At 44.5% G+C, this 13,014-nt stretch overlaps 1 protein-coding gene and 1 long non-coding RNA gene across 2 annotated transcripts in view; one reads left to right on the forward strand and one right to left on the reverse strand.

Moving 5' to 3' along the window:
- The window catches only part of tmx3b (thioredoxin related transmembrane protein 3b), a 46,389-nt gene extending 34,192 nt beyond the window's left edge, over window positions 1–12,197 (forward strand). The window contains exons 14-16 of the mRNA XM_082184556.1: window positions 4,614–4,743; window positions 7,737–7,805; window positions 10,782–12,197. Of these exons, the coding sequence (XP_082040682.1) occupies window positions 4,614–4,743; window positions 7,737–7,805; window positions 10,782–11,042 (460 nt within the window). The 3' untranslated portion in view covers window positions 11,043–12,197. The remainder of the gene's footprint in view (window positions 1–4,613; window positions 4,744–7,736; window positions 7,806–10,781) is intronic.
- Window positions 11,382–13,014, reverse strand: part of LOC309509736 — a 3,623-nt gene continuing 1,990 nt past the window's right edge. The window contains exon 2 of the long non-coding RNA XR_014210046.1: window positions 11,382–13,014. This exon is cut by the window's right edge and continues 480 nt beyond it. This is a non-coding gene — a long non-coding RNA (uncharacterized lncRNA).

Below are 13,014 nucleotides of genomic sequence, written 5' to 3' on the forward strand. Positions count from 1 at the left end.
AGTGTGTCTGCAGTGAGGTGTATATACTGTAATGTCAGCACCCACGCTCTTCATCTAGTGTGTCTGCAGTGAGGTGTATAAACTGTAATGTCAGTACCCACGCTCTTCATCTAGTGTGTCTGCAGTGAGGTGTATAAACTGTAATGTCAGCATCCACGCTCTTCATCTAGTGTGTCTGCAGTGCGGTGTATATACTGTAATGTCAGCATCCACGCTCTTCATCTAGTGCAGGGGTGGGGAACCTTTTTCCTATAAAGGGCCATTTACAATTTTTTAACATTCTTTAAGGGCCATTGTAATGAGCAGGGGCGTTTCTAGGTTTTAAAAACATCAGGGGCTGAGCCCGAAACATCAGGGGCTAGGGTGGGTAACAAGATAACATGATTCGATACAGAGAATAATGTATATTTTAGGCCTATATGCAGGGGGCAGACTGGTTAAAAAATTCAGTCCTGGCACTGTAGCCACACCAGCCCACATTACCACACAGACACACACATTCAAATGTGAGGTAGTCCGGGGGGTTCGGGGGCATGCTCCCCAGAGAAAATTTTGATTTCTCTGACCTACATATGTGCATTTTAAGGTGTTTGAAGGCCAACATTTTTTGATGACAATAGCTTTAAAAGCATTTCAGTGGGCAGTAGCATAAATTATTTGTCAAGATAACAGATTCTTAAACATGAGAATGAGGATAAATGTTGAAATGAATGATCCACACTACAAAATGGAAATGCAAAATGTTTCTGCTTATTTTTGACAATACACAACCACATATTCCAAACAGGAATGGCCTTAAATGAGAAATCTTTCAAGGATTATTTTACATAGATGTAAACTTTTTAGCATTAAAGATTGGTTTCAGCAACTTGTTTCTTTCTTGAGTTAATCAATGTTTTTGGCACTATTAAATCAGTTCAATTAAATTTCAATTGTTCACTCATAAAGACAGTCACTTGTCGCCACCTACTGGCTTAATGATGCAAGTTGCGCAAACACAGACAAGCGGAAGGATACAAACTGTGAAAAGACTGATGCTGGTGAAATATTCGAACACATTCGAGGACCATATATATAGGCTACATATCAGAGTTAAATAGGAATACATTGTAATAATGTTAATCAAGCAGACTAATTCACATGACTGCGCAGCAATATTTAAGCTCATTATACAAAGGAAATAATACAGATCTAGACAAATTGGGTTGCTTATAGTTAAAATATTTTTTTTTTAGTCGGCCACACATTCTACTTGCTGTCGGCCACTCATTCCACTTGCTGTCGGTCACTTTTAGTCGGCCACTCATTCCACTTTAATACGCAAATGACAAAACGAAAGTAAAAGCAGCAGCCCCTCGTGGACGACTACCACACACACGCACACGCAACACACACACACAGTCGTGTGATTTAGTCTGCACACACACACACACAGTCCATGTCTGGTCCTCCGCTGTCTTCGTTCCGATCCTTTCATGCGCCCCGAAGCTGATCAGTGAGAAACTTGAAACCGGTACGGCGCGCGCGCCCCCGAAGCTCATCCGTGAGAAACTTGAAACCGGTGCGGCGCGCAGTTGACTCATTAACACTCGCGCTACTGGCCTCGCCCTGCTCTCACGGCTCGTGGACTCGTGCTGCTTGCCACTTTGCCTATTTTGTGTTTTCTATCATAGGAAAAGTAATTGCTGAGATTTTTGTTTCTGAAGTTTTTTTTTTTTTTTTTTTTTTTTTTTGAGGAATTGACTCGCGGGCCGCATCAAACTGTTTTGCGGGCCGGTTACGGCCCGGGGGCCGGACGTTCCCCACCCCTGATCTAGTGTGTCTGCAGTGAGGTGTATATACTGTAATCTCAGCACCCACGCTCTTCATCTAGTGTGTCTGCAGTGAGGTGTATAAACTGTAATGTCAGCACCCACGCTCTTCATCTAGTGTGTCTGCAGTGAGGTGTATAAACTGTAATGTCAGTACCCACGCTCATCATCTAGTGTGTCTGCAGTGAGGTGTATATACTGTAATCTCAGCATCCACGTTCATCATCTAGTGTGTCTGCAGTGCGGTGTATATACTGTAATCTCAGCATCCACGCTCATCATCTAGTGTGTCTGCAGTGAGGTGTATATACTGTAATCTCAGCACCCACGTTCATCATCTAGTGTGTCTGCAGTGCGGTGTATATACTGTAATGTCAGCACCCACGCTCTTCATCTAGTGTGTCTGCAGTAAGGTGTATATACTGTAATGTCAGCACCCACGCTCTTCATCTAGTGTGTCTGCAGTGCGGTGTATATACTGTAATGTCAGCACCCACGCTCTTCATCTAGTGTGTCTGCAGTGAGGTGTATATACTGTAATCTCAGCATCCACGTTCATCATCTAGTGTGTCTGCAGTGAGGTGTATATACTGTAATGTCAGCATCCACGTTCATCATCTAGTGTGTCTGCAGTGAGGTGTATATACTGTAATGTCAGCATCCACGTTCATCATCTAGTGTGTCTGCAGTGAGGTGTATATACTGTAATGTCAGCATCCACGCTCTTCATCTAGTGTGTCTGCAGTGAGGTGTATATACTGTAATCTCAGCATCCACGCTCTTCATCTAGTGTGTCTGCAGTGAGGTGTATATACTGTAATCTCAGCATCCACGTTCATCATCTAGTGTGTCTGCAGTGAGGTGTATAAACTGTAATGTCAGCACCCACGCTCTTCATCTAGTGTGTCTGCAGTGAGGTGTATATACTGTAATCTCAGCACCCACGCTCTTCATCTAGTGTGTCTGCAGTGAGGTGTATATACTGTAATCTCAGCATCCACGTTCATCATCTAGTGTGTCTGCAGTGAGGTGTATATACTGTAATGTCAGCATCCACGTTCATCATCTAGTGTGTCTGCAGTGAGGTGTATATACTGTAATGTCAGCATCCACGTTCATCATCTAGTGTGTCTGCAGTGAGGTGTATATACTGTAATCTCAGCATCCACGTTCATCATCTAGTGTGTCTGCAGTGAGGTGTATATACTGTAATCTCAGCATCCACGTTCATCATCTAGTGTGTCTGCAGTGAGGTGTATATACTGTAATCTCAGCATCCACGCTCTTCATCTAGTGTGTCTGCAGTGAGGTGTATATACTGTAATGTCAGCACCCACGCTCATCATCTAGTGTGTCTGCAGTGAGGTGTATATACTGTAATCTCAGCATCCACGCTCTTCATCTAGTGTGTCTGCAGTGAGGTGTATATACTGTAATCTCAGCATCCACGCTCTTCATCTAGTGTGTCTGCAGTGAGGTGTATATACTGTAATCTCAGCATCCACGTTCATCATCTAGTGTGTCTGCAGTGAGGTGTATAAACTGTAATCTCAGCATCCACGCTCATCATCTAGTGTGTCTGCAGTGAGGTGTATATACTGTAATGTCAGCACCCACGCTCTTCATCTAGTGTGTCTGCAGTGAGGTGTATATACTGTAATGTCAGCACCCACGCTCTTCATCTAGTGTGTCTGCAGTGAGGTGTATATACTGTAATGTCAGCACCCACGCTCTTCATCTAGTGTGTCTGCAGTGAGGTGTATAAACTGTAATCTCAGCATCCACGCTCATCATCTAGTGTGTCTGCAGTGAGGTGTATAAACTGTAATGTCAGCACCCACGCTCATCATCTAGTGTGTCTGCAGTGAGGTGTATATACTGTAATGTCAGCACCCACGCTCTTCATCTAGTGTGTCTGCAGTGAGGTGTATATACTGTAATCTCAGCATCCACGTTCATCATCTAGTGTGTCTGCAGTGAGGTGTATAAACTGTAATCTCAGCATCCACGCTCATCATCTAGTGTGTCTGCAGTGAGGTGTATATACTGTAATGTCAGCACCCACGCTCTTCATCTAGTGTGTCTGCAGTGAGGTGTATATACTGTAATGTCAGCACCCACGCTCTTCATCTAGTGTGTCTGCAGTGAGGTGTATATACTGTAATGTCAGCACCCACGCTCTTCATCTAGTGTGTCTGCAGTGAGGTGTATAAACTGTAATCTCAGCATCCACGCTCTTCATCTAGTGTGTCTGCAGTGAGGTGTATAAACTGTAATGTCAGCACCCACGCTCTTCATCTAGTGTGTCTGCAGTGAGGTGTATATACTGTAATGTCAGCACCCACGCTCTTCATCTAGTGTGTCTGCAGTGAGGTGTATATACTGTAATGTCAGCACCCACGCTCTTCATCTAGTGTGTCTGCAGTGAGGTGTATAAACTGTAATCTCAGCACCCACGCTCTTCATCTAGTGTGTCTGCAGTGAGGTGTATATACTGTAATGTCAGCACCCACGCTCTTCATCTAGTGTGTCTGCAGTGAGGTGTATAAACTGTAATGTCAGCACCCACGTTCATCATCTAGTGTGTCTGCAGTGAGGTGTATAAACTGTAATGTCAGCACCCACGCTCATCATCTAGTGTGTCTGCAGTGAGGTGTATATACTGTAATGTCAGCACCCACGCTCATCATCTAGTGTGTCTGCAGTGAGGTGTATATACTGTAATGTCAGCACCCACGCTCTTCATCTAGTGTCTGCAGTGAGGTGTATATACTGTAATCTCTTCATCTCGTGTGTCTGCAGTGAGGTGCCAGTTCCCAGCCTCCTCATCCTCAACACCTCGAACGAGCAGTACTTCGTGCCAGAGGAGCCGGTGGAGAGTCTGGAGCAGATGCTGATGTTCTTCACCAGTGTTCTGGACGGCAGCGCTCCGGTGAACGGCTCATTCTCACTCTCTCGCTCGCAGCTAACATCAACTCAGATATATACATGCTTTAGAAGTAGTTTTCATTATTAGTTTGATAACCAATATAGTTTAATAATGGTAACTAACTCCAATTTTTTATTTTGTTCATTCTCTGTTGAAAGACTAGCATAAATAGTGATGAAAGCCAAAATATTAAATGTCACAGATGTATATTTACTGAATATGTCGGGGGGGTCAAAATGGCAGTTTTCACTTGAGATTTGGAGCCAAATTACAGAGGTGTAAAAATGACCTTAGAAAGATGGCAGAATCATGATTTTATTTTCACACAGAGATTGGTTGATCTATTAGTGAAATCTATTTCTATTAGTGCAATCTTTGTATCATTATATGCCAGCGGTGAGCGTTCAAAAAGGGGAAAATCTGCTTGTCTAAAAGCCTGCGCTGACCAACTGGCCCCAGTCTTCACGCAGATCTTCAACAGATCATTGGAGCAGTGTGAAGTTCCCTGCTGCTTCAAACGCTCCACTATCATTCCGGTTCCCAAAAAACCTAAAATCACTGGACTTAATGACTACAGACCTGTCGCTCTCACGTCTGTGGTCATGAAGTCGTTTGAAAGACTGGTGTTGGCCTATCTGAAGGACATCACTGGACCCCTTCTGGATCCCTTTCAGTTTGCTTACAGAGCAAACAGGTCTGTGGATGATGCAGTCAACATGGGACTGCACTATATCCTGCAACATCTTGACAGACCTGGGACTTATGCACGGATCTTATTTGTGGACTTCAGTTCGGCCTTCAATACCATCATCCCTGATCTTCTCACAGCCAAACTGACTCAGCTCTCCATGCCATCCTCAATCTGTCAGTGGATCTCCAGCTTCCTGACAGACCGGCAGCAGCGAGTGAGACTGGGGAAGCTCACATCCAGGACCCTCACCATCAGCACTGGCGCCCCCCAAGGGTGCGTTCTCTCCCCACTGCTCTTCTCCCTGTACACTAATGACTGCACTTCTAAAGACCCCTCTGTCAAGCTCCTGAAATTTGCAGACGACACCACCGTCATCGGTCTCATCCAAAATGGTGACGAGTCTGCTTACAGACTGGGGGTTGAACAGCTGGCTGTCTGGTGCAGCTATAACAACCTTGAGCTGAACACGCTCAAAACAGTGGAGATGATTGTGGATTTCAGGAGAAAATCCCCAGCACTCCCCCCTCTCACCATCATGAACAGCACTGTGGAAGCAGTGGAGTCATTCAGGTTCCTGCGCTCTACCATCTCTCAGGACCTGAAGTGGGCAAATCACATTGACTCCATTGTGAAAAAGGCCCAGCAGAGACTGTACTTCCTTCGCCAGCTGAAGAAGTTCAATCTGCCACAGGAGCTGCTGATCCAGTTCTACTCAGCCGTCATTGAGTCTGTTTTAAGCACTTCCATCACTGTCTGGTTTGGTTCAGCTACCAAATCGGACATCAGGAGACTACAACGGACAGTCCGGACAGCAGAGAGGATTATTGGTGCCCCCCTGCCAACCCTCCAGGACCTGTACTCTTCCAGAGTGAGGAAGAGAGCAGGTAAAATCACCACAGACTCCACTCACCCTGGACACCCCCTGTTTGAACTGTTACCGTCAGGACGGCGACACAGATCACTGGCCACAAGAACATCCATGCACAGGAACAGTTTCTTTCCACAGGCCATTTCCCTTCTGAACACTTAACATGCCCCCCAAGGCATATGCCTGTAAGTGCAATACTCCCACTGTCTAGTGCAATATTCTCTAACTCAGGTGATATTTATATTTATATTATTCATACTACTCAAAATACTGTAAATATGTTCATAATCTGTAACATGCACTAGACTCCCACTGTCTAGTGTAATATTCTCTAACTCAGGTGATATTTATATTTATATTATTCATACTTCTCAAAATACTGTAAATATGTTCATAATCTGTAAATGTTTATTCAGACTAAACCCAACTGTGACCCCTTTTTTTTACTTTTTATACTATTTATTTTTTATTTTTTATTTTTTTTATATATTTTATTCTTAGAATTTGTATTACTATGTTTCTTGTTGTATTTGTATTTGTATATGTGCACTGGAAGCTTCAGTACCAAGAAAAATTCCTTGTGGGTGCAAGCACACTTGGCAATAAAGCTCTTTCTGATTCTGATTCTGATTCTGATTCTGAAAAGGCACTTCTTCTGTTTTTTTTGCCTCAAGTTTGCATGCCTGTTATTACAGCTGATTAGTGTTGTCAAAAGAACTGACTTCGCTACCAAGTCGGTACTTAAATTAAAAAAATGTGATGATACCAGTATTTCCCTCTAGCATTTTGAGCGCTGGATGTTTAAACACCTCTGATTGGCCATTGTTAACATTCTCAACATACAGTATATGTCTGTGATTGGCTACAATGATCAACAATGACATCTTTGACGCTCTTCACCGAGCGCTTACACAGATACACACAGGAGCGTTTGACAGCAGCGTCTATCAGCTGATCTCTAATATATCCACTGATAGATGGATCCGCTGATACATAAATAATGATGCTGACATAAAGTAATTTTTACTCTCCTGTAAGTTGGCTCCAAATCTCAGGTGATATTTGTTATTTTGACCCTCCTCTACAAAATAGTGGATTTCTTAGTAAATATCCATCTGTGACATTTAATATTTTGGCTTTCTTCACTATTTATGGTTGTCTTTCTACAGAAAAAATATCAACAAAATAAAAAATTTGAGCCGGTGACCTCTGGTTGAGTTGGCACAGAATGATCCTGTTGCAAAGTGTTAATTCCTCTTGAAACAAACTTTGTTGTATTATTTAAATGTAATACTGTGAAGCTGCTTTGATACAATCTGTATTGTGAAAAGCGCTATACAAATAAACTTGACTTGACTTGACTTGACTTAATTAAATGAGACGGGTTAAATTCATCCAATTCCAAATGATTAACATCCTGCATCATATTCCCAACAGGCTTATGGAGGAGATGGAATATTCCAGAGGATCAAGCGTGTGGCGTTTGATGCCCGATCCACAATAATGGTGAGTCGAGGTTAAGAAACGAAATTAAAGTTTAATTTAACTGTTAATTAAAATATAATTTATATTCTTTATGCTGAATGACAGTTGAAGGAGTGAATGTTACTGATTGAGATCTTGTACCTGCCAAGGCCCAGAAAGACATCCCCGGCCTGTCAGAATGGGTGCTAAACACGGTGATACGAGGTTACTCGCTTCAGTTCGCTCACAGACCACCCCTGCTTCAGAGGCATAGTCCACACTTCGGTCAGGAGCAATGTAGCTCACGTCGTCTGCGCCGAAGTAATGATTTTACTGGCGAAAGGAGCTGTAGAGACAGTTCCTCCTCCCCACAGGGAATCAGGCTTCTACAGCCTCTTCTTCCTCGTTCCCAAGAAGAATGGCGGCCTCAGGCCCATCCCAGACCTCAGACTGAACCGCGCCCTCATGAGACGGCCGTTCAAGATGCTAACATTGAACAAATCCTCTCGCAAATACAACCAGGGGATTGTCTTATCTAAGTGGATCCAAAAAATGCATACTTTTATATCCAAATAGTCCCCCATCACAAACCACTTTGAGATTCGCGTTCGAAAGGGTGGCATACCAGTATACGGTCCTACCAATCAGACTAGGCCTCATGGCCTCTGCATCGCCAGTACTTCTGCTGGGTCTGCTACACGTGCGCCCCCTGCAGTTCTGGCTGAAACCCCAGGCCCCAGCTCACTCATGGCGTTCAGGTCGCCTCCACGTCTGCATCAGAGCCCTGGCCCCTTGGAAGGACCCCAGTCGTTACCAGATTGGAGTAAGCATGGGGTTGGTCTGGAGGAGTAAGGTGGTCTCCACGGACACCTCAAACACAGATTGGGAGCTCTGTGCGAAGGCAGACCATCTTACGGCTCCTGTTCGAGCACAGAAAAGCGGCTGCATATCAACTGCCTCGAAATAATGGCGGTTTATCTGGGCCTCTAAACCTTCCTACCAGACCTAATAAGACACCACGTCTTAGTTCGATCAGACAACATGGCGGTAGTGTCCTACATAAACCACCATGATGGACTGAGGTCGAGTCTGTACAGACTAGACCGACGCCTTCAATCATGGGCACAGTGGGCAGACTGAGGCAGGGAGCAGACAAAGAACATGGATGCGCTGGCCCACGAATGACCCAGCCTTCCCCCTTTACACCTTTCCCTCGATCACTCCCCTCCCTCAGGTCATCAGACGGATCAGGGAAGACAGGCTCTCCTTCTGGTGACCCTTCTCTGGTGGACCCAACTGTGGTTCCCTGAGTTGATTCGGCAGATCGCAGCCCTGTGGCCAATTCCCCGGAGGAAAGACCTCCTTTCCCAGGCGAACGGGACAATCTGGCATCCCGACCCAAGATGTGGGCCTTCTACACATGGCCCCTCAACGGCAACTTACGGACCTCCCAGTGAGAGTCCTGAGTACTCTCTCAGAGACTAGAGCTCCGTCCATGAGACGTCTCTACGCTCTTAAGTGGTCCGTCTTCTCTGACTGGTGTTCAGTCCAGAACAAGGCCCCTTTATCATGCGAAGTACCTCTGGTACTCTCCCTCTGGGTCGCACCCCCTCCATGCTCAGTCTATGTGGAGGCCATAGCAGCGCACCACTCTCCTGTGGCCGGCCGGTCTCTGGGTAGAAGCGACCTGGCCGTCCGCTTCCTGAAAGGGGCAAGAAGGCTCAACCCTCCTCGGCCTCTTACCACACCCCGTGGGACCTATCCACAGTCCTCAGGGCTCGAGCCGCTACAGTCAGCCAGGGTCCGGCCGCTTTCGCTTCAGACCGCACTACTGCTAGCATAGCATTAGCATCGGTCAAGCGAGTGGGTGACCTGTAAGTGCTCTCCGTCAGCGCTTCTTGCCTTGAGTTTGGTCCTAACAACTATGAGGTCGTCCTCAAGCCAAGGCATGGCTATGTGCCCAAAGTCTTTTCTACTCTGTTCAGTGCACAAGTGATTACGCTGTCTGTTCTTCCCGAATCAGAAGACGAGCGTCAACCTCACTTACTCTGCCCTGTCCGGGCCTTAAGAGTATACATTCAGCACTCTGCTGATTTAGGCAGTCAGAGCAGCTCTTCGTATGCTTCGGTGGCCGGACCAAAGGGCTTACAGTCACGAAGCAGAGACTATCCCGTTGGATCTTCGGTGGGCCTTCAGTGCCCCATCGGCATCAGAGCTCACTCCACCTGAGGCGTGGTCCAGTGGCGTGTCTATTGGTTAGGGTTAGGTTAGGTTAGGTTATCTGTGCGGCGGCCTACCATGTCTCGGTTTCTTGCGTAACCTCGGTTCCCTGAGATAACGGGAACGAGTATTGTGTTGACGGCCGTGCTATGGCGCTTCACGTCTGGTGAAATGAGCTGCACTCACTCGCTGGATCCGCCACGATTGGGTCGCTCAGACACTGTGCCTCGCCATTGGTTCATGCAGTTCGCACTGAGCAGCCAATGAGTGCGTTCAGATCGCCTCTGTAATGGCTGTGCAGTGACACTGCGCTGTTGAATTAAAGTTTTCCCCATAGCGTCTCGCGAAGACACGATACTTAATCCAGTTATCTCAGGGAGCCGAGCTTACGCAAGTAACCGAGACGTTTCTGTCTTCAATTTAATGTAGGTTTAGTTGAGTTTGGTTCTCTCTAGAGGCGTTTCATTTTAAGAGCTTGAGTGGAGCATGATTTCTCACTGTCTCTCGACTGATGTCCATTTGAAAGGGTTTACTAAAATCTCGTATTAAAATAAAATTTACTCTCTAGAAACTGGGCAATGACATGGAAATGTTTAAATTCAAATGGGGAATAAATGTGATGTTTATTGATGGTTGTTTGGAAATGTATATTTAAGCGTAACTGTGTAATGGAATTATTGAATTTTTTATATTATTTTTTTTCTCTCAAATTTTTTTCCCTGGAAAACTTTGTTAATGTGAAAAGTTTTTTTTTTTTTAAATAAATAGTCCATTAAAAGCGTCCCTCTCTCTGCTCAGTCTGTGTTCCGTAGTTCTCCGCTGCTTGGCTGCTTCCTATTCGGTCTTCCTCTGGGTGTCATCAGCCTGATGTGTTACGGCATCTGCACAGCTGAGTCTGACGACGGGTCTGAGGACGTGATGAAGAGAGAAGCCCTCACTGATGAAGAGGAGGAGGAGGAGGAAGAGGAGCAGCAGAGGCTCACCGAGGGAACACCAAACACAGAAGACCCCGGAGAACCGGTTCAACACAAGAATCCAAGTGAAAAAAAGGTTGATTAACAAAGTTGGAGAAACGAGAGCGAACGCCTCAGAAGAGGAAGCCATGGCCTAGAGTTTCCTCACAGGTTTTCATGGGATTATTTTCACTATCCCATTTCTTTATTTTCATAATTTCCCTAATTGTTCATCAAATTGAAAGATTTGACTGCGACCGCTTCGAGACGAGCAGCGGAGCTCCACCTATGATTTACACACATGGACCGAAACAAACACTGTTTTAAAGTTAAGGTGACGGTAGTCCTTTCTGCTTATTAATAATCATTATAATGTGTAATGTGCCCTTATGATGCGTGATCTACATCACTGTAAATCCTCAAACACGCGGAAACGATTGATATCTGAATGGACACACTTTGTTTTGTTGTTGTTTTTGAATGAGAAAGTGCAGTTATTGTTGTATCAAAGACTTTATCTACAGAGGATTGTCTTACATGAGATTAATTGGCGTTTCCAGAAATGACGAGCACACATCAGTGCTTCTCCTGAGCTCGTCGGTCTGGATGTGGAAGGGTTCAAACGTGGGAGTAATCTAGTGGAGATGGACTTGGTAAGAGTTTATTTCTCAGTCGATCACATGCACTGAAGAGAGTAGATGAGCTCTGGAGCGAGTCCCTCATGGCTTTCCTTCTGTAAGGTGCTACTCTACATTATAGCTGTGTCCGTCTGTGTTTATAGATAGAGAAGGCTTTATATGTTCTAGAGGAGATTACCAACATTTACTCACAAACTTCATTGCATTCATGAAAAATGAAAGTGAAGACTTTTTTCAGATTCCCAAAACTCAAGCAGATCTTCTGACCGTTGTGAAAGTGTGTGTGTGACACAACATGCAGTGCAAGGAGACGGATGGAGCGGAGCTGCTGTTACAAGGTGTGTGTGAGTAAGTGTGTGTGAGTCAGGCCGCTGATCTCTCACACACACACTTTTACAGGGTGTTGTTTGCAGTTTGAGCCAAAGCTGTGGTTGCACAAGAGCGCTCTCGTGTGTGTGTGGATGCTGAACATGAAGCATCAGCCTTTAGTAATGAAGTAATGTTGACGTCTCTGCTAACTTTCCCTCCACATTCCCTTCATTGCCTCTTTATGGTTCTCATGTTTTGACAGATCAGTCGTCTTACTGTTTGTGATCTGTTCATTAAATGTGTCTTTGTCTCTACATCTCCTGTGTTCTTCCCTCATGGTAAAGTAGACTTTTTGTATGCAGTTATAATTAGCTGAATGTGAGAACTGTGTCTGTGTTTGATAATGGTTATGAAATATAATAATTCACTACTGTTTTTGATTTACTATCAGGTCCAGATATCATGGTAAATCATGGTAAATCATGGTAAAGGGGTTTGTTCACGAGTGTGAAGGCATGACAGAATCTGCACAGATTGTAGATTTAAGCACAAATATGTCGAAACCCAGACTAATGAACAGTTCCTCCAAACATACTAATGTAATCACAGTAAAACCAGCTTTCAATTAAAATGACATTTACAACACGCCTGTTTAGTCTTCATAGTGTCAAAATTATATCCAATATTAATATTGATTTCCAATATGTAAAAACATTTAAAAAAAGATATTTCACTATTTGTGACTGTCAATGTTTCCTGTGTTGAAGTGCATCGACTGGAAGCTGAACCTTTCTGGAGCATGTAGTGTTGGTGAGAAGAGAAAGATCTTGTGTATAGCGACGGCTCAGAGCTGATCTGGGGTCTACTGTGATACTGACAGCATTAGGACTGAACACGGTCATTAAGTCAGTGTGTTTAATTAATGATCTAAATGATTATTGGTGGGAGTCTCCACAGATCAGTGTCTTCAGGACTGATAGCGATCAGAGCCGTCACAGAACTGATCTGAGCAAAATGTTTTTTAATAAAATAAAAACTGAATGAATCAAATTCATAAATTGAGAAGGGGTTAGAGTTAGGGTTAGATCTGGTCCATGCATCGCTTCTGGTTCCTGGAAGTAGAGTTTTAGA

This window comes from Leuciscus leuciscus, assembly GCF_965113295.1.
Source record: "Leuciscus leuciscus genome assembly, chromosome: 11".
Taxonomy (NCBI): Eukaryota; Metazoa; Chordata; class Actinopteri; order Cypriniformes; family Leuciscidae; genus Leuciscus; species Leuciscus leuciscus.